This window comes from Pristis pectinata, chromosome 17, assembly GCF_009764475.1.
Source record: "Pristis pectinata isolate sPriPec2 chromosome 17, sPriPec2.1.pri, whole genome shotgun sequence".
NCBI lineage: Eukaryota > Metazoa > Chordata > Chondrichthyes > Rhinopristiformes > Pristidae > Pristis > Pristis pectinata.
Genome location: NC_067421.1, coordinates 19,605,971 through 19,628,863, shown reverse-complemented (window position 1 = coordinate 19,628,863; position 22,893 = coordinate 19,605,971). Strand labels below are relative to the sequence as shown.

The 22,893-nt window shown below is 37.5% G+C and overlaps 1 protein-coding gene across 2 annotated transcripts in view; it reads right to left on the bottom strand.

Moving 5' to 3' along the window:
* The window catches only part of rbm19 (RNA binding motif protein 19), a 216,903-nt gene that overhangs the window by 147,364 nt on the left and 46,646 nt on the right, over window positions 1-22,893 (bottom strand). For both annotated transcript variants that reach the window (XM_052032338.1, XM_052032340.1), the window contains exons 16-17: window positions 19,892-19,976; window positions 8,038-8,168 (exon numbers count right to left, since the gene is read on the bottom strand). In XM_052032338.1, coding sequence (XP_051888298.1) covers window positions 8,038-8,168; window positions 19,892-19,976 — 216 coding nt within the window. The remainder of the gene's footprint in view (window positions 1-8,037; window positions 8,169-19,891; window positions 19,977-22,893) is intronic.

Genomic DNA, 22,893 nt, shown 5'->3' with positions numbered 1-22,893 from the left:
ATTTTTTCATCTAGATTCCAGCATCTGCAGTCCTTTGTTTTGCTACTTGTCTTTCTGCCAGTGTATTAACATGCAAATGTGCCATTTCACTTCTGAATCTCAACAAATCCAAACAGATAATAAGTCTGTAGCTGTGATATACCTGGAAATCCCAAGAATAAGGTCTAATGCAACCAAAGTGGTTTTCCAGAAGCAAAGCAATGCATCACATTACTGCTGGAAAAGCATCTACTGGTAAATTTAAGTTGTTTTATTAAAGTTCCTCTTAAGTTGTAAAGCAGTGAAGATTTTAAATTTTGAAATTAACAAAGGAATATTGATTAGAAGAAACCATAGCCAGGTCTTCATGTCTAATAGTTTTATAGCTGTCAAAATGATTTTTAGCATAGTAGGCTATCAAACACACAAAAGTCACCAGTCATGCTTCCTGCATTCTAAACAAGTAAAGTATTAGCCCACTGTTGTTTCATAGTAGTCTCAGAAACTAGGCTGTTAGTAATTCTAGCTTTTGTGCCTTTACTGTATATAAGTAATTGAAAATATCAATGTCTGGTTTCACTCAAGATCCTCAAAGAGATGTATATTGTCAAATTGATCCTCCTTCCAAAAAACACAAAGTGGACTATGAGTTAGATGCAAAGTTCTGCCACAGAATCTCGTGGACGCCAATTAAAACGTACAACACTTATACTTCCATTTTTGGTGACATCTCAAATATCAGTCAATTGTGTGCTGTAGCTTCCAGCAAAAGTGTCTGCACTTAATTGTAGATAACATTCTCACAGTCATTCCCCATCAATGCAGACTATACCCAAAATCTTATTTCACTGTTAGCAGGATAAAATATTTGCATTCTGTACTACTGAGTGTCCAAGATGAGGCAGTGGGAAACAAATAACAAAGCGGAATTCATCATGAGCACTTAACTCGATGCAATGATGATTTGATGATAGTTTATCAACCCAAGATACAAGCTTTTCCTCTACAGATAGTGGCTGGTCTTAGCATTTCCAGCATCTTCTGTTTCTATTTCAGATTACCAGTATCTCTAGAAATTTTAAAAACTTTTCTGATATTTAAAACAGCCTTTTTCAGAAAAAAATTTGGAGGAGACTCCAGAGAACTTCAGGAAACTAAATAGTGAAGACAGTTAGTTAGATAGAGATTGTAAAGAAAAAAACCCAGCTCTTTCACACTTTTCATTAATGCTGATTTTAAACTGCATTAGACAATGACAATTTTATGATGTTATGAGCAGGCAGGCAGTTTTATATTGATCATGCATGCTGCTATAAAGCAGGAAATGGTGGAACTTTGTCAATTCAGACAAATGCACAAAGCTCAACTGACAGATAACCAGTTACCAGCAAGAATTATCTTTCTAAATTTATTAATAGGAATTTGTATATTTAGCAAAAGCTACATTATGTGACAAAAATAAAAGTCAAACACGCATAGCAAGATTATAATTTACAGCAATGATAAAAGATCACATAAATTAATGCAAGTAGTAAAGGGCTGAGGAGAATCACAAGTGGTGTATTAAGGACTGAAATTGGATAGGTGGCCGAGAGCAGGGAAAATAATAGAATTTACATTACAGATTATCTGAAGAAGAGAAATTCAGGGCTCAGTGTAGCAAAAGGTTGGGGCAGACAATTGGACATAGCTTATGCAGGAATACAAAAGGCAATAGAAAATGAGAAAATGATAAAAGAGAAGAGCTAGAAGGTTAAAGTAGTAAATAAAATGTTAAGTATATTGGCCAGTGAATTTTTTTATTGGAAGATAAAATGCAAATACAGCATAACAAACCAGAGCTTGCTTTGTCTTTTACTCATGGGCTTTGCACCAGCTGCTTAAATGCTACAGACAGTGTGTATTCTCACTGTTAACTTGTTCACATAGAATCACAAGTGATTTGCACTTCAACATTGACCTAGAATCCTTTCAATGGAATGTGTATAGTTGTGGTCCATTTTACACAATTGAAGTTCAGGAAAATATGGCATGAATGATTTATACCATTACTTATACTACATTTTAATTTTCTTGAACCTGTGATAATATCTTCAAAGCTGTGCAAAATTGCCCGTAGCTCCTCATCGGGCAAACTTTCAGGCAACAGTCATTTTGAAAGAAAAATATAAATCAGATCAAGGAATTTCCAGCCTATATTTCTTTTACTCCTCAGAGCAGTCTTTGGGGAGATTATAAGATGTCTTTATTAGTCACATGTACATCGGAACATACAGTGAAATGCATCTTTTGCGTAGAGTGTTCTGGGGGCAGCCCGCAAGTGTCGCCACGCTTCTGGCGCCAATGTAGCATGCCCACAACTTCCTAACCCGTACGTCTTTGGAATGTGGGAAGAAACCAGAGCACCCGGAGGAAACCCATGCAGACACAGAGAGAACTCCTTACAGACAGTGGTCGGAATTGAACCTGGCTCAGTGGCGCTGTAAAGCGTTACGCTAACCGCTACAGTTAAGGTTTATAAAATTATGAATGACTAATGTAGGTTAGACAGGAAGCACCTATTTTCCCTTCCAAAGGGATCAATAATTAGGGATATTAAGATTATAATTATAATTAGGAAAAAAAAAACACTCAAAGGACCATCTTGGTGGAGGTTCTGGAACTTGGCCTGAAAGAGTGGTAGAATGAAAAACCATCACAGTTTGAAAAGTGCTGGCTGGGCATCCTATGCGTACAACCAGAAGTCTACAGGCAGTTGGAATCGTAGATTAGTATCAATAATTCTTTTCCAGCTGCATGGGACAAAATGAGCTGTTTGGCCTCCTTTTATACTGTTGATATCTAAGAGTTCAGGACTTAAACAATGAAGGTGTTGTTGACTCAGGGCTTGGTTGTATGTAACCATTATTAAGAATTCTTGATAGTTTAAAAAAAAAGCCATTCCTTCCACCCACTTGCCTCAAAAACTATGTTCCCATTTCTTTCCAAGATCGCTGAACATGTGGCCAGCTCCCAAATCCAGGCCCATCTCTTCAGTAAGTCAACATCTGAAACTCTTTATCAAAGTTTCCACCATTGCCATAGTACTCAAAAGGTTCTCATTAAAGATGAAAGGATATTTATTATTACTACGATGACAGGTAACTATCTCTGCATTCTTCTCAACTTGTTTGCACCCAAGAAATTGACTGCTCCAAAGCCTCTTCTCCTTCATTCAGTTAGTGGGATAATCCACATGTGGTATCAACTTTACTAACATAGGTGCAGTCTACTGTCAAACTCAACTTCTTCTTTGGTATCTCTGGAACAATTTCAATTGGTTTTAGCCTGGTTACAACTACCAGAATTTCAATGCTGATAATTGTGATGACGGGCCTTATGTTGATCTTGGGAAAATAGAGGAATAGTTTGCAGGATGCCACCCATTGGACCACTGCCTTCTGCATAAAATCCAGGATGTTACTGCTGTTCCTTGAAGGGTGACAAGGAAGGCATAAAGCCTTACCTTCAGTGGCCAAGGCATTAAAGACACCATAGACAGGACATGAAGGGCTTGAGTTAGCAGTAGAGATTGGGCAGGCTAGGTCTGTTTTCTCTGGAGCAACAGAGGCTGAGAAGTGACATGGTAGAGGTATATAAATTTATGAGGGGCATAGATGGTGTTGATAATAAATGTCTGTATTCCATGGTAGGGGTGCCTACATTTAGATGGCATAGGTTTAAAGTGAGAGGGAGGAGTTTAAAGAGAATCTGAGGGGTGAACTTTTCATACAAAGAGTAGTTTGCATCCCCAATGAAATGCCACAGGTGGTGGAGGCAGGAACAGTAACAACAATTAAGAGGCATCTGGACAGATACATGAATGAGCAGGGAATAGAGCGATATGGAATTAATGCAGGCAAGTGGGATTAGTACAGATAGGAACAGTGGTCAGCATGGATGCTGTGGGCCAAAGGGCCTGTTTCTATGCAGTACAACTCTGACTGAATGACCCCACCCCACCATGATCTGGTTCCTGCTTACGTCTAACTTCCATCAATGCATATTTTGAGATACTCCATGCTCTTCCAATTCTGGCCTCCTATGCATCTCCAATTTTCTTCATTCTAACCTAAGTGACTGTTCATTCAGTTATATAAACCCTAAGCTTTGGAATCCCACTCTTTAAGTGCCTCCACCTCTCCATCTTCCTTAGAGATGATCCCTAAAGATCAAGCGTTGAATTTTACCTTCCATACTGTGTACTGTTTGGCCACAATATTAAACACTGGGTTTAAGAATTTCAACATGTTGAATGTTAGCATGTGAAAGTTATCGTAGTTGCCAAAATAAAAAGTAGCAAGAGACAAGGTTTCTTGTGAGAATTAAATCTGAAAATGATTGATTAATTAAACAAAGCTTAACAAAGCTAAGTTTTAGTTAAATTAGTTTAGTTAGAAGATTTAGTTGGTGATGGCTAATCCAATCAAACATGGAAAATTCAGGGAGAATGGGAAATACTAAGTACCTGGAGGATTCTAACTACCTAAGCATTTGTTATTATGCTAATTAATGTATTAGCTAATAAACATTGTTTTGGGGCAGGTGTTTAGAAGTTTTACTTTCAAATTATCAGATATTTAAATGTCTATCTGCCTTAACATTGTATCATTCCAAATTTTCTTATAATGAAGAAAAACTTAATTTATACAGCATCTTAAATGATCACAATGTGACAAAAGGGCATTATAACCTACTTAAGTACTTAAGAAGTGAAATCCCTGTTGTACAAAAAGAATTTGAATTAATAATGACAGTACAAATATCTGTGAGATAGGGACCAAAAGTTGTTTTTCAGTGTCGTTAGCCGAGATCAATATTGTTCTTCATGTCATGGTTCTTTTATGTTCATCGGGGGGAGGGGGGGGTGGGGGGGGTGGCGGGGCAAAGATGGGACTTTGGTTTAATGTCACTGCTGAAAAATGGCATCCTTACAGGTATATTATTCACGGCACTGCTCTGGAATGTCATCATTGATTTTGTGTTTAAGTAAAAATGATACAAGGGAAATATGTCAGCACTAGGGAGGTATTCCCGTGGTGCTTGCGTGGTATCTCTGATTACATTAAATATTAAAATAAAGTTTAGTTTAGGAGGAAGAGATTTGTAGAAGCACATATTTTGTCATCACATCCATGTGAGAAACAATGGACCAAAACACTAAATATTTCTTATTTATTGTTTTGATCTTTAATGTTTTTAAGGTATTTCAAATACAGTAAGGTTAAATATGCATAGCAGATGAATATTATCATAAATGCTCTAAGAACTTTATTACGTACTGAACTCTATTTCTGCTACACTTAAATATTCCACTGGGTGGAAAATTATTACTTCATACTACATTGTTCAGTTATTGAACAATTACAATAGACAATATCAAAAAGCTTTCATTCACTTCTTGATTTTTCATTCATTTACAACACAATGCAGTTAACAAATCTGTCTTAATCTAGAGTGCCTAGAATAAGTTTCCAAATGGAAAAACAAAATCTGAAACATCACTTTAGTTAAGAAATTATTGAAAATTGTTACATAAATAGAAATTAAGGAACTAGACTTGTGAGTTGAGAAGAATGAGAGGTGATCTCATTCGAACATAAAAAATTCTGATGAAGCTAGGCAGGGTAGATGTTTCCCTTGGCTAGAGTATCCAGAACCAGGGGTCAGAGTCTCAAAATAAGAGGTCAGCCATTAAGGACAGAATAGAAATTTCTTTACCTGGATGGGTAGTGGATGATTGAAATTCTCTACCCCAGAGGGCTGTGGAACCTCAGTCGCTCAGTATATTCATGACAAAGATCGATAGATTTTTAAATATTAAGGAAACTGAAGCATATGGGATTAGTCCAGGAAAGCAAGGCTACAGTACAAGCAGGAATGAGGGATCAAATCTCTTTTTCTACTTTTAGCACTTAAGTTCATTGGATACTTTATAGCACAAAGTCTACTCTTTTGGATGTTTTTCAACATTAAAGGCAACTCATAATGTATATAAGAATTGCCTTCATTTGCAATATTGGCCTAACTTATGACAGTAATTCATTATCCATGACCAACATAGATATCATATTCAATGACCAAAGTTAAATTAAAGTGCAACATACATTTCTTACTAAAAGTGAAAAACTACAAAACTTTCCCTTTCTCATGCAAATAGTGAATCATTATTTTAAAAAAGTAGCTTTAAAACTGATGAATATGGAATTATAAGCCTTAAAGCTGTATCCCTATCTTCCATATAGTTTAATAGACAATGTTTTCTCAAAGATATTTCAGATTTCCAGTATCTGCAGTTTTTTAGATTTTCAGTCCCATGAGTAGGTTTAGATGCTGCCACCAGTAGCTGAGGAAATTTCACGCTGCCATATTCCTTTGTTATTAACCACCAATGCTTTTGTTCAACCAGAATGAACACTTGATTCCATGAATTCAGTCAAAAAAAAGGGGTCTTTTTTATGAAAATCTAAAAGAAACTGCAGTTGATGGAAATCTGATATAAAAAATGCTGGAAACAATAGGTCAGGCAGCATCTGTCAAAAGAGAAAAAGAATTTACATTTCAGGTCAAAGACCCTTTCTCAGAATTAGGAATAGAGAGAAAACAAGTTAGTTTTAAGTTTCAGAGAAGCTGAGGGAGGGATGGGCAAGACAAAATAAATATTTCCAATAGGCTGAGGTCAGGGTTATGGTGGCAATAATCTGCTGATGAAACCATCTGACTGATAAACTATGGGAGAGAGAGAGAAAAAGGGAGGGAGAGAGAGAGAGAGAGAGAAAAAGGGAGGGAGAGAGAGAGAGAGAAAAAGGGAGGGAGAGAGAGAGAGAAAAAGGGAGGGAGAGAGAGAGAGAAAAAGGGAGGGAGAGAGAGAGAGTAAAAAAAAGGGAGGGAGAGAGAGAGAGAGAGAAAAAGGGAGGGAGAGAGAGAGAGAGAGAAAAAGGGGAGGGAGAGAGAGAGAGAGAGAGAAAGGGAGGGAGAGAGAGAGAGAGAGAAAAAGGGAGGGAGAGAGAGAGAGAGAAAAAGGGAGGGAGAGAGAGAGAGAGAGAAAAAGGGAGGGAGAGAGAGAGAGAGAAAAAGGGAGGGAGAGAGAGAGAGAGAAAAAGGGAGGGAGAGAGAGATAGTATACTGAAGGGCCAGAAAAAGTAATCAAAATAGATTGAAATGGAGAAGGTTTAGTCTGGATCATTAAATATCTTTTTTGAACATTCTATAATCCTTGGCATTTCAGTCTAATCTTATGATGAGAAGTCATACTTTGCCCAGAAGCTCCATTAAGTAAATCACAACTAAGCTGACACTAAAATCTTGTACCTCCATTCTAAAAAAATCACTTATGATTAAGACTGAACACCAACTTCAAGCAAGTGCACATGCAGTTTAGTTTAGAACTCGAGCAGTCACTGCTGAGTTGCCCTCTCCTGATATCTTGAGATTGAAATAGTTGGAGCAGTACACAGACAATGTTGCTTTTATGCAAAAGCTACATTAAATTTGTCAGCGAAGATTGTGCTTGTCCATTTTTGTGCAACTAATCTTTTGATCCCTAATAATTTCTTTCTTTTAAAATGAACCTTTATAAAAGGGAAGTCTTATCCTTTAAAGTTTTAATTATTAAATGGAGACAAGTTTAAAAAAGTATTTTTTTTAAAAAAGGTGTCAGTTTGATCTCTCTTAACATAATTTTTCTTTCTCTCTCAAGTTCACTGTCCATTCATGATTTGGCTTCAAATTAATCTTAAGTATTTTAACAAATATTTCCTGGTTCAGGCTCTACCATGCTAAATAATGATCCTTCGATACAGTTGGTTATAGAGATCAGCAACTGCTTGCACTTTTGACTTGGGTCCCCATTCCCCTGCAGAGAGTGCCATGCCAAAATGGCTTTCTAATCACAGGATGCTCCCGTGTAAAATTCACAGAAATTCTGTAGGCAAACAGAATCAATACACTGGTTATTTACCAATGACTGCAAAACCAGTCCAACTAACTCAGCCTTTCAAAAGCTAGAAGAACACTTACCTTCCTCAAACTTTCTTCAGTTGTTGAAAAATTTAGATTTTTGACAAATAAAGTGCATCCTGGAATACTTTCATTTTCTTCCTCTTGAATCATTGAATCATCTTCATTTATTGCTAGGTCATCTTGATCTTCTACAAAATAAAAGACAACATTTTTTTTCCAATTTGTCATTTTCTTATTGTTATTTTCTAATAATTATTTGTCAAAATGAATGGCAAGTTGTGGATATACCAGTGCTTTGTTTTTTCTGCTGTATTAAACTGACCAATCTTTGTCATTTTAGCCGATTCCTGCAAAACAAACCCCCTCCCTCATATTTTTGTCCCAAACTTTATCTGAAGTTGTAGCCATACAATGCCGAAAGAACTGAGCAAGATTTAGCTTATGAAATGTGCATAATTATATAAAGTAATGAAAAAAAAAGTTTCTTTTACATTCCACACCTGTCAAACACCACCGCTGCTCACAAACAAGTGCAAAATTAGTAAGGGAGTGCAGTTTACACATCAACTATTAGGCAAAACACCGTCACACATTGCAGTTCGATCTTGTCAGTAATAATGAGCATAAGTGTGCACAATGTTTCCTGTAACAGGCTTGCACGATATTTGGAGGATGCCTTGGCAACAATCATGAAAGGAATAAAGTAACTATCTATCTACTGAGCTTCTTCCTTGAATGTGGTTGTAATGCATTAATGACCATTAAGCTTGGCTCTTTTGTAACACAAGTCTTAAGATATCCTGCATGAATAATACTTAAATGTTTCTATAAAATATCAGCATTTGTGTTCCAAATTTATTGAACCAAACAAAACTGCAAGTAAACCTCCATAAAGACACAAACTGAATTCTAAAGAACATCATACTATAAAAGTAAACCTGAAATTTAAATTTTACAAGGAGGGCATGCTGGTCAAAATTTTTGGAATATTTGTATACTGAAACCTCAAATAATAAGGAGGCACTATAATAGGAGAGTTAAACATTGCTTGGCTGATAGAGACTACCCTTGGAATGTTAATTGTAACTTCCTTGCTTACACTAAATTTAGCAGAGTCAAATATTACCTTTTTGCTGATTGATGCATTTTCTTCTATGAAATGCCAGTGTACGCCAGTTAAATTTTATCAAGAGAGTCTCAGGTATCAATTGAAGCCATCCTTTCTCAGGTCAGAATGACTTCAATGCGAGTTCAGCAGTGCCCAATGGGGCATGGTGGTGTTTAAATTTATAGTGCATATCTACTTTGTTCAGAACAAAGTGGAAAACATCCAGTTGTTCTTTGTGTTGGATTTTGCACAGCAAAGCAAATATGCCATGACATTTAATCATATTTAAGTACAATTACTTCAACAACTAAAACAACTTGCATCTTCAGTGTAGAAAAGCGTCTCAAGAAAATTTCACATGGTTAAAATCAGCCATAAATATTGCTGAACCAAAGAAGATATTCAGAATGATGATCAATGCCAGGCTAAAGAAATTGTTTAGTTGAGTGACAAGGAGGGAGGAGAACATTGTGAAGAGGATAGAAATACTTGAAAATTTCATTCCATGATCTACAAATCCTTTCAGATGAGAAGTCAAGGAAAGACAACAAGCTGTGTTTGATATTTTCCTTCAGGAATGTTTCTTATGACACCAAAATTCAATTATCACCCACAAACTACAAGTTCAAAAACCGAATGAACAGTCTGCCCAGTTTCACTTTTCTCCTATGTTTACCACCAAAAAATTAACAAATGCACATCTAACCTCTCACATTTATCATTTCCTTTATCAATTATTTGCACACAGGCTGTTAAAGCCTCTTCCTTTAAGATAACTCTACCACCTTGCACACAAATCTGGGGATCCTGATCTGTACAAGAAATCGAGGTATGACCTTCGGAAAGCTATCGGGGATGCCAAGAGGCAATACAGACTCAAAATAGAGTCCCTGACCAGCCGTCAGTTATGGCAGGGCTTACATACCATAACAGGCTACAAGACGAAGATGGGCTGCATAGTTAACAACAACACATCCCTTCCTGATGAACTTAATGCATTCTATGTGCATTTTGAACAAAAGGGAAGTGGATTGTCACCATCCACCCTGACAGCCTCCAATGCAGCTGAACCTGTGATCACAGTGGAGGACATAAGATCAGTCTTTTGGAGAGTGAACACGAGGAAAGCACCTGGCCCAGATGGTGTCTCTGGCCGTGTGCTCAGATCTTGTGCTGATCAGCTGGCAGAAGTATTTGCGGACATATTCAACCTCTCCCTGCTTCAACCTCAGGTTCCCACCTGTTTTAAGAAGATCACTATCATCCCGGTACCAAAGAAAAGCAAGGTAACATGCCTTAATGACTACCAATCAGTGGCTCTGACATCCACCATCATGAAGTGCTTTGAGAGACTGGTCATGGCACACATCAACTCCAGCCTCCCAGACAACCTGGACCCATTGCAATTCGCCTATCACCAGAACAGGTCTACAGCGGATGCCATCTCCCTGGCCCTACACTCAGCTCTGGAGCATCTGGATAGTAAAGACACCTAAGTTAGACTTTTGTTTTTTGACTACAGCTCTGCCTTCAATACAATAATCCCAAGCAAGCTTGTCACCAAACTCCGAGACCTAGGACTCAACACCTCCCTCTGTAACTGGATCCTTGACTTTCTAACAAACAGACTGCAATCAGTGAGGATAGGCAGCAATACCTCCGATACGATTATTCTTAACACTGGTGCTCCACAAGGCTGCGTCCTCAGCCCTCTACTCCATTCCCTATACACTCATGACTGTGGGGCCAGATTCTGCTCTAACTCCATCTACAAGTTTGCAGATGATACCACCATTGTAGGCCGTATTTCAAACAGTGATGAGTCGGAGTACAGGAAGGAGATAGAGAGCTTAGTAGAATGGTGTCATGACAACAACCTTTCCCTCAATGTCAACAAAAGAGCTGGTCATTGCCTTCAGGAAAGGGGGTGGTGTACATGCACCTGTCTACATCAATGGTGCTGAGGTCGAGAGGGTTGACAGCTTCAAGTTCCTGGGAGTGAACATCACCACAGCCTGTCTTGGTCAAATCACGTAGATGTCACGGCCAAGAAAGCTCACCAGCGCCTCTACTTCCTCAGGAGGCTAAAGAAATTTGGTTTGTCCCCTTTGACTCTCACCAACTTTTACCGATGGACCATAGAAAGCATCCTATCAGGATGTATAACGGCTTGGTACGGCAACTGGTCTGTCCAGGACCGCAAGAAACTGCAGAGTTGTGGGCACAGCCCAGCGCATCACGGACACCAGCCCCCCCTCCTTGGACTCTGTCTATACCTCTCGTTGTCTTGGTGAAGCAGCCAGCATAATCAAAGACCCCACCCATCCAGGACATTCTCTCTTCTCTCCTCTTCCATCAGGTAGAAGATAGAGGAGCCTGAGGGCACGTACCACCAGACTTAAGGACAGCTTCTACCCCACTGTGATAAGACTATTGAATCGTTCCCTTATACAATGAGATGGACTATGACTTCACGATCTACCTTGTTGTGACGTTGCACCTTATTGCACTGCACTCTCTCTGTAGCTGTGACACTTTACTCTGTACTGTTATTGTTTTTACTTGTACTGCATCAATGCACTCTGTACTAACTCAATGTAACTGCACTGTGTAATGAATTGACCTGTACGATCGGTATGCAGGACAAGTTTTTCACTGTACCTCAGTACAAGGGACAAAAATAAACCAATACCAGATCTTTAACTTGAACCATCTAATGTTCCCTGGCAGACAACTTTTAAATGCCAACCAAAACCTCAAATTATTCATACTGCAGGTAAGACTTGAATAATGTTTGCCTTCAGCAAGGCCAGCCTCATTGAAACAGGTCATTGCATCACGCATATCTGCAACCTCGGAGCAGGGTGAGCACCACACAGCCAGTGGCTAAAAAGGTTATTGTGTTACAAATTTTTATGCACTTAGATCCTTCTGGGCTGGAGTTCGTGATAGTTGTAACACCTTGCAGCTTGCCAACCACTTTGAATAAGGAAAGTCGCTGATGCTTTCTACACCACAGCAGCTGACTATGATTAATTCTCTTGTCAGAAAACAAGCTGAGGAGCAAGCACACAATTTTGTGAGAATTTTGTGCAGGCTTTCACAATTTGCTGGGTGCCACTGGCCACCACATTGCTTTGCCAACAATGCATGTTGTCTCTGAGATATGATCTAAGCTAAAATAATTGCATTCCTTCAATAACCAGCTGATGTGTAAATTGCAATGTCTGTGCCCATTTGGGGAAGCTATACAATTTGGCCCTCAGGAAATACAGAGAAACAGATATGGAGTTATCTGAAACTGTTCAGGTTGTAATTTGCTAAGTCAGAAGACTTGCCACATTACAGCCCTAAGGACTTAACAGTGAATTCAATACTGTCAGATAACCAGCATTTGCAGATTATATCAGAACTGGCCTGTGTTGATTAAAGGTTATCAACATGAAATGCTAACTCTGTTCGCCTCTCCATGGATGGTACCTAACCTGATGAATATTTCTAGCATTCTCTTTTTATCTCAGATTTCCAGGATCTGCAATCTTTTGCTTCCACACCTTGTGTCTTAAAGTTTCAGCCTTTTTATTTTGCTTCATTTTCCTCTCTCCTGTTTTCATTCATATCTGTACATCTACAGAACTTCTCCAAGTGCATCATCCCCTTCAGTTCCCCTCTCAGGCAGGATCACCAGCACCTGCAGTCTCCATCTATCAGTAAAATACCATTGATCTCTTTACCCCTCTACCTTCCCTGCAACTTAAAACGTTTGACTTCTAAATCTCCAATTCTTCTGAAATTTCACTGAGCTGAAACATTAAATCTGTTCTCCACCACCCCTCCTCCCCCCATCTCCATTATATCCTCATGACTGCTCAAAGATTTCCAGAATTTCCTGTTTTCCTTTTAGTATTACCAACTCATTTTATAGCTGTGTTGAGAGGGATGCAATCAAGGGCAATGGTTGCACCAGTTAAGAGTGCAAGCAGATAAGAAAGAGCAGAAGTGGGCCTTGTTATCCTCCCAGGCTGATCTGGCATTCAGCAAAATCATGGTTAATCTGATACTGGCCTCAACTCCACATTGCTGCTTGTTCCCCACAACCATCTATAAACCAAAAATCCGTCTCTCTCTTGGGTATATTCAATGATTTGTCGCTGTAGCCCTTGAGGGCTAGCAAACTCCAAATGCTCTCAATCCTCAGAAAAGAAATTCCTCATCTCCACCTTAAATTGGCAACATTTATTCTGAATGGAGGCCCTCTTGTTCTCGATTCCTCATGAGTGTTATCCTCTAAGCATCAACCCTGTCAAGGTGCCTCAGAACTTTGTTTCAATAAGACCACCTCTCATTCTTTTAAACTCCAATGAATACAAACTTGATCTGTACAATCTTTCTTCAATGGCAACTGCTTCATCCCATTTATCAACCTTGAGAACCTTCTTTGAATCGCCGTCAATGCAAATATCTCTCTCCTTAAATAAGGAGACCAAGACTACACCAGAACAAGCATTTAGGAGACTGGCAAGGTGGATTTGCTGGCCGTTGTGGGGCTGCAGACATCTTCTGCCATGTGGGAACATAGCTCCCAGTCACATTTCTGAACTGTTCAAGGTTATGAAGAGTTCACAGGAAATGGAACCCCATTGTAACCTGGGGAGGACCTGTATGTGCAGTATTCTGGGTGTGGTCCCATCAATGCCCTGTACAGCCAGACTACACTCCTTTCCTTTACTACTTAATGTCAATTTGCCTTACCAATTGTTTGCTGCATCTGCTGCCAAAGTTGTGTTTTCCTGCAGGTATTCTGGTACTACAGTTAAAAATAAATTTCAAATGGCTCTTTTGCCTCTGTGTTCAAAATTACCGAAGTCTGCATACAAATATGATTCACTTTGTTAATAATAAATGCAAAAATACATTGAGAACAATGTTACAAATCAGTTCTTTTTAAGTAGTACATTTCAATCACAGGTGACGTGTGTTGATTAACTTGACCAAATCAATTCCTTATGAGGTATCACCTTATGAGGTAAAACTGTACATAGGTCGATACCCTTTGTTAGTGTATGACCTTGTGAACGCACTTGGCAACATAATAATGTTTTAAAACAAAATTCACTTTCTCGGAATGTACAAGAGCTCTTTTTATATACGCACACAAGAAAATATTCAGTGCCAGAATTTCCCCAAGCAAATACTCTCCATACTTGTAACACGTATCAAAATTACATTTGTGCATCACATACCAATACTGTTAAAAATTTGCAGATATAAAAGGTTGACTTGAACAATCAAGTGTTTTTAATTTCTCCCATTTATTTCAAGCCAAAGCAAATTTTAAATATTTCATCTCCTTAAATTTAGTAAGGAAGGTTCTGTCAACTCAGGGGAAATTAATAAATCATTGACAGTTAATCCATCAGCAAAAAGATTTAAATGCACCTCCATCTGTGGCTTGTACGATAAAATGCAGTCACGCAAAGCAAAAAGCAGTTACATTATTCTTGAGCTACAAAATTCTGAGTCTTTCTGCATGCAAAGCACATCCTGCACAACAAAAGCTATTATCAGTGAACTGCAGCCTTCACTAAGCATTCCCCTGAAGTTCATTATCACAGGGCCTGGGTCTCAGCACAGTAAGATAATAGCTCCCTGGTGACTAGTAGCCAGATTGGCATTGCTGCTTTCATTCTCAAAGCTCAAGGCTCACCTCCCCCAAAGGCCACTGTTGCAGCCTTATACATAGTATGAAAAATCATGGAAGTTCAAAATGAGTCATGTCCTTGAAGAAGAAAGAAAAGAGTGCTGGGATTAGTATTAGCCTGCCAGTAATACAATACAGTCATACGTAGGACTTACACAGCATGCATGTTGTTCTATTGGACAACATAAATCATTTCTCCCCCTCATATTTTTTCAGGTGATCTCAAAAAGATATTCTTTTGATGCTTCTGGATTTATTAATAAAAGCATTTTTTCTAAACATGGTAATTTATAATAAAAATGCTTTAATATTGTATGCTTTCAAAGACAGGAGTAGAAGTAGTAGCCAAAATTGAAAACACCAGAAAGCCAAATTAAAGAAGTTAGATGAAAAGGAAAAATAAAAGGTTGAAGGCAACTGTAACACATTTTTATGGACTTACTCATATACATTCCATTAGAAATTTATTTTCCTATTACAAATATCTCCAGAAATTGATAAAGAATGCAACATTTTAATCTGAAATAAGAACAGAAAACGCTGGAGATGCTCCTCAGGCCAAGCAACATCACTGACCCAAAATATCAACTCTGTTCCTCTCTCTACAAGTGCATTTTCGATTTTATCAGAGCATTTGAACCATTTAAGACTTGAATGCTTTTTTATCCCCAATGCACATCTTTTATCACAATATCTATTTTCCATCTTCTGATGTTAATTTTTAAGAAATTGGATCAAAATAACTTAGAAGTTTCAAAAAGTTGTATGTTATACTTCCTCAGAGTGAAAGATACGAGAATTTTAAATATTATTTGGGGTTACAAAGATCAATCATTTTCCACTGAATAGATCCAAAATATTAGTGTTCTACTTTTGTTTAACGGTGCAAGTAAAAAATGCTTAATTCAAAATTACTTTTAGTCATGCAAATTATTGCAAATTTTTATTTCAATAGCTCATTAGCTCTAAACCTATACATTGCAAGCTGTAACAAGAGTCTATTTCATGTCAAATCTTTCCTTACATTATCTACATCAGCCAAAATATGCAAAGTATTGACAAGCAGTATTTCTCACGGCTGAACTTACGATGCAGAACGTTTAATCTACATTTTCTCTAAATATTAATCAATATGTGCAAAATTACAGTGATCATTTACTAATTACACCAGATCACGGAAGCACAGTCTAAGAAAAAGTTTAAAGTAGTGAGATCATGAAAATATTGGGTATCAGTGTGTCATCATCAGGAATGGCTGCACTGGGTAATAGGACTCAGAGTAAAACATTAGCTAGATCGAGAGCAAAATATTTGCAAGTGTGCTCGCACACTATCCAAGGACCATCGAAGTGTATGGTCTAAATGGAATGGTGGAAGGCGAACATTAAAATATAATCTTAACATAGGTCTCTAAAGGAAATTGGTCAAAAAGAAATGCCAGTATTCATGTTAGTATGGAATGATGACACTTACTTCATTCCTGTTGCCTTGAAATCAGCCTTTGTACATATTTGTTTTATGCAATCATTGGATCAATATAAATTACAAGTGGCAAAAGTATGTGACCAAATCCAATTTTGCAATAATTCATGTAATACCTTACTACGTGAAACGGAATGATCACGATTAAAGTGTTTATATAATCCTGGGTAATATATTAACAATTGCTTAGCAATATTACTCGATGGCTCGTAGCACTGAGAATTGCCTCTGATTAATATTTTCAGAAACTAAAAACTTAATCTACTGTTATAAACAAAATGTGTATTGTAGAGCAAGATAGAACACTGTATCAGAAGTTTATTTCATCAGTGAAGCAGGCTGTATAATTAATTACAAAGCCACAAGGAACTTCTGGAACTCCTGTTTAGGAATGAATTAAGTTGGACTGTTTATTTGTTTATAGGAAGCAAACACCAGCAGTTGTTGTCCATCCTTAATTACCCCCAGAATGAGGGAGCTTTTAAGAGACAGCCACACTGCCTCTGGAGTCACATATAGGCTAGACCAGGAAAGGACAGAATTCTTTCCCTGAAGAATATAAGTGAACGAGTTGGGTTTTATGATATTCCAGTAGTTTTGTGCCTATCATTCCGGGCAATAGATATTTTAAAAAAATTCCAGATATACTGAAATACTTGAATTGAAGTTCCTCAATGATCCAGAATTCTAGCTGCTTGTCTATGCTAGCACATTCCATGTAGAGCAACTCACAACAAAGTATTATTTATTTTATAAATACATATTTGCAAGAACAGGAACATGGTAGCTGTGTACTGGCTCCAAAAATGGGACACAAATTCAACAACTCAATCTGCTGACATCTTATCAACCCATCGAAAACTGTATCTCCAAGACTTGCTTTAAATAGTGCCTTTAATGTTGTAACTGTTTTGCCGAGCCTTTTGGTCACCCAATGTCACTTTACAGGGATCTATCATGCTTTTCTTTGATAATACTTCTGTGAAGCACCTTGTGGAATTTTAACATACAGGTTCCTCATAAAAGGAAGTTGTTGTTATAATGATCCAAAGCATTTCACAGGAGGTTTAATCAAGAAACTAACTGATATTGACATCAAGCTCTGTAAAGGAAGAAAATATTAGGATAGGGTAGGTGATCAAAAGCTTGGTCAAACTGAAAGAACACCTTAGAACAGAGCAAGAGAGCAAAGGAGAGGGGTGTCAGGAAGTAATTCCAGCATTTAGAGCCTTGGCAGTTGAATGCATGACTACTAATTGTGCAGCAATTCAAATCAAGAATGCCCATGACAGCAAACAAAATGTGCAAAACAATATTGTTATTTGTAAATGCCAGGCATTACAGAGCTCCCAATAGAAAGGTGAAACTGAAATTAATCTCATTCTCATGCTCCAGGTGAGAAACAGAGCTCAAACCTACTGAGCACCCAATATAAAAGTATGCCTTGGTCTGCTATGGACTTACTTGCTTTCATTCTTGATGTGCAGCTACAGGTGTTGGAATGATTAATGATAAATGTGTTTCTATTTTAGTTTTGCATTGATATGCAACTGTTTTATGGATTAACTTAAGAGGACTGTATATTCTTGAAAGTGTCAGAAAGCTTTGATAAAGTAATGGGAAAGCTGTCATCAGTTACAACTGTATGCTCACTGATGCTGCAGGAATTCACAGCTTCTCGTTTTCTTTGTAAATTAACCAAATTAAACTTTACAATTTAACTTAATGGAAGAGCGACATCATCTATGCAAGACAAATTACATATTTTACATCAACCTTTTTTGTACTGTGGGGTGTGGACACTGAATATTTCAAATTTTAACTTGTAGTCAACTGCGAAGCACTAATGGATTTAATGTACAGTCAAGCTCTAATTTCAAAAAGACCATGGATTATCTTCAATATACACAAAATTCAGAAATGGAATTTCAAATGCAAAACATTGTAGTCACCTGGCTTCATTTTTGAAATTCTGAAAATTATGGCTATTGGGAACCGCCATCAATATTACACAATTTTTTTCTGAAACCTAGTTCATTATGCTTCAGATAACCTTTGAGCTCAATATGCTCTTCAAGTCATTAACTTTCACAATAGTAAAATATGAAGCCATTTCTGATTTAGCCATATTTTTACGTGAAGTGATATGATCTATTCCAAAGTCATGTCAGCAATTATGAAAGGGTTAAAGCTTGAGTCATTTACCTTCTGCACTAAAGTACAATGATTAAACAGGCATTCAAGTAAACAGGCTATTACATCTGGATTTGTAACTGAGAATCTACACCAAAAAAGTTTATTTATACAAAATTTAATGATATACACCCCTATGATTTTTGTTCCAATTATGCTAATTATAAATCAGACTGAACTTTCTGCCCAAACAGAAGTAATAGTTTCCCATGAGAAAAGATTAATTCAAGCAGGTATGTAACAGTTGCTTGTAACAGATCTTGTTGCTGTGAATTAATTACCTTAACATACTACTAGCCAGATATTGCTGGTTAATGCCAACAGTTCTGAATCAAGAGTCAAGTGCATAAATCCTTAACTTAATAAGCATTAGTGGGCACAATGCCTATCAGGATGCTTCACCACAGACTCCCCATGGTGTAAATTAGTCTTGAGAAAATGGCTCTCAGATCCTGCTCTAGGTTATTTAAAATTTTTAATTAACTTTTTTTGAGTGATTTCAGTTATTTAAATTATTCAAAGAATTAAAATATAAAGCATTTGATTTACTTCAGTTATATCAGAGTTAAAATGTTCCTGAATATCAGCGACAACCAGAGACATTTAAAACCCCTTACAGCTTCAACAGCCGGCAAAATTATGGCACAGGCTTTGCTACCTATCAGAGGATGCTCTGGGCCAACAAGAAACATCCTCTGCCTCTACATCAGGTAAGTTCAGAAGTGGAGCATCAATGCGGTGTGATTGCAGACAGCAGAACAAAGCTGCGAGGCCTATCCCATTAGATCAAATCCTATCTTTGAAATACATCAATGATTAGAACATTATTGTTCTAAGTAGAATCATGTGAATGTATTTTTGATGGAAATATGGTAAATAAGAAAGAAAACAAGAAAGCAGAGTTTAGAAATTCACAAGCCAGGGAGGCAAGCGGGAGAGATAGGTGCTGGGGTGCGGGGTGGTGGTTGCAAATAGTATCATGGCACATCTAGACAGCCAGTAGAGTCACTGCCCCACAGCATCAGAGACCTATGTTAAATCCTTGCCTATAGTGATGACTATGTGTGCAATCTGAACGTTGGGGTGGGGGGGAGTTGAAGAGAATATGGAGAGAATAAAAATATGGCATTAATGTAGAAAACAGGCATAAATGTGTGGCTGATGTTTGGTGCAGACTCTAAAGTGAGAAAAAGCTGACAGCAAGAAAAAGAGATAAAAGAGAAGGAAAGACAGAATGTGAAAGAGAAGTGATACAAACAGGAAAACAAAATGCAAGAGAAAGGAGAATGACAAAAGAGAAAAGAGAGCAAAGTGAAAGAGCAAGGGTAGCGAACACATTCTTGCCCTGACCGGAACTTTACCTGGTGACTAGTTGTATAAATATTCACAAGCATACTGTGAACATCCCACTAACTTTTCTTAGTTACCTTTATTGCTCTGCTTCTTTTCTGCAACTGGAGTACAGAACACATCCATTGGGGCCCACTCCAGGTAAAGTGGAACATGTTGGAACTAAATGTGAAAAACACAAATATTTTTGAGAGGTATTTCAGTTGAACAGCACTCGTTAAACAGACCAAAGTTTAACCACAAGGTGAACCCTTTGCTATGGTATTATTTCAACACAATTGAAGAAATGCTTCCTATGTAGGCAAAATACAAAATATTTTACAGATTCCTGACAGGCTTAATTGCCAAAGTAGCATAGGCTGCATTAACAGAGTTATAAATGGTGTGTAGGAACTTGTAATTTTACTATTAGCAAGTATAGCTGAAAATATGAATGCTCATACAGTATCTAGGTCTCTCCTTGAGAAATAAAATGAAGACTTTAGTCCTAATAGGCAAAGTTTAAAATCCTGTATGTACCAATAAATATTCTGGAGCAGTGAAATGAAAAATACAATTTTAAATAATGCAGCACATGCAAATAGACTGAAATAGACTATTGGTTCAACTTGTTTTTACTGGCATTTGTGTGCCTGACTGCTCATCCCATTTTATCAACTTTGCTTCAGACTTGCTATATCTTTCAATTTCCTTCTCTTGAATACATTTCTTCTTGGAAGCACTTAATGCCATTTGCCTCAACCAGTCCATGTGGTAATGTGTTCCATATTTTAAACACACTGAATAAGAAGAAAATAGCATTTCCCTCTGGATTTAGTAGGGTGCATCTTGTAATTGCAATTCCTAGTTTTGGATTCTCCCCTAAATGAAAACATTCCACAACAACTACCTGCCCACCTGTTACGGACTAGGTTACTATTGGTGAATGTCCCTTTTAGATAGAGCATAGTGGTGTGTGTATGTGTGTGTGTGGCGTGGTTACGACAACAGAAGATAAAAGACGTAATGATGTTTTTGAAGCAGTCAGTCGGAATCAGTCGGAGAGAGAGACCAGCCTGCTAGTTTCTCTATCGATGGATGAGAAACAGTAACTGTGCCTGTCACTACAATCCACATATGGATTTTTGGAATAATCTGGTGGAGTCCACCTTGTCGTTAACCTGTAGAGGGAAACAGGTATTTGTGTGGACGGCCACATTTCGGATGCCTTTCGGGGTGGCAGATACTTCGGAACAAAGCAGTGGAGTTCACTTCGTTGTTGACCTGTAGAAGGAAACAGGTATTTGTGTGGACGGCCACGATTCGAGTGCCTTTTGGGGTGAGGAAGATGCGGTGGAGTGGTCACTGCTGAGTAAACACTGAGGTGTTGTTTGGGTTCCAAAGTGGAACATGTGGATTTCGTAATTACTCTCTATTTTCTCTCTACATTTTGTCTTCAGTCAACGGTGGTTGTTGAAGAAGCCTTTGCTCACTTCTCACCTTATGGCTTGCTGAACTGAACTTTTAACCATTCCTGGACTTGGAGTTTGGGAGTTTGCCACACATACACACTACGAGTTTAGTTTTTGGGGTTAATGTTTAAGATTTAACATCTTTACTTCTAACATTCTAACATCTTTACTTTTATTTTTCTTATTATCATAAGTAGTTATTAATAAAGTAGTTTTTAACACTTATACTTGACTCGGTATGTTTCTTTTATTGCTGGTTCCTAACACCAACCCATTATTATTTTACAGATATATATCATGTCATTCTAAGTCTTACCTTACTTTCTCCCCCCAATAGGAAACATTCCAATCTGTTAAAGTTTTCACTCTCCAAATTCCTGTAAATCATCCTTGTAATCTTATTTTACACTTTCTACAGTCCTATGCTCTTTTTATACTACGCAGACCTGATATGTGCACAGTTCTCTCTGCGGCCTGACCACAATACCACACAAACTGAAAATTACATCAATATATTTGAATGCCATACCCTACAATAAAAAAACAATGCCTTGTCAGAATTTATAATGCTGATCTGCAATGCTGCTTTTAAAAATTTGCTCACCAATATCCCTTGACCCCACTGTTTTTATTTTAATTTCTCAAGCTATAGGCGATGTCTCTATTTTTCCTACCAGTGTGCAACATCTGGTATTTATTCATTTTAAAGTTAATTTGCCAGTTAACTGCCTAATTTGCAAGTTTCTGATGTCTTGGATAATGGTGCAGTCTTACTCACTGTTAACGATGGATTAATAGTTTGGTATCATCTGCAAATTCTGATACCCAGTTACTTGTTTCAAAGTCCAAATTATTTACGTAAATTACAACAGTTGCCTTAGCACTAATACTCATGGAAAGCTGAGCCACTCGTCCTCTAAACATGTCCTAATTTGTCATGAGCATAGAGCATAGTACTTCTTTGTATATCTTTTGAAATTATCTATGCTGTGCACAATAACATCAAGATAAGAGAAAACTAACAATTTCAGCAAGCTAATTTTGTATCTCTCATTAACAAAGACATTATGGATAAGTGTATTTAACAAAAGTTCTTTTCCCTGGCTGTTTAGTAAAAAAGTGATAAAGTTTTATTTGCCTTTTAACTCCTGCTATTCTCGCCACCTTGAATGATTTCCTACTAACTCTCAGAAGAATCTGGAATAATAGTTCCTTATTACCAATACATTTAACTACATTTGGATTAGACAATATAATAAACAAAGACAACCCAGTGTTCACAGAACACACGCTTGTTGTCATCTGTGAGTAGCTCACTACTCACAATTAATAAAGCACAATAGAGCTACCATGGCAATTTAAACTTAAGTAAAGTTCTCTCTTGATCCATTATCTTCAGTAGAATACATAACCATTTCAATTACACTATAGGTAGAGAATAAAGTTTTAAAACACAAAACTGAAAAATTGAGTCTCAAATCCAAATTAAATTCATGCCTCCAACCTGGTTTCTGTTGCTTACTGCCCAATTTTAAAATTGTGTGAAGAACCTTAAAGTCCTCTCTTGCAAGCTTGCTTTGAAATTAAAAACAAAATCAAACATATTCATACGCTTTGTAAAGAGCATA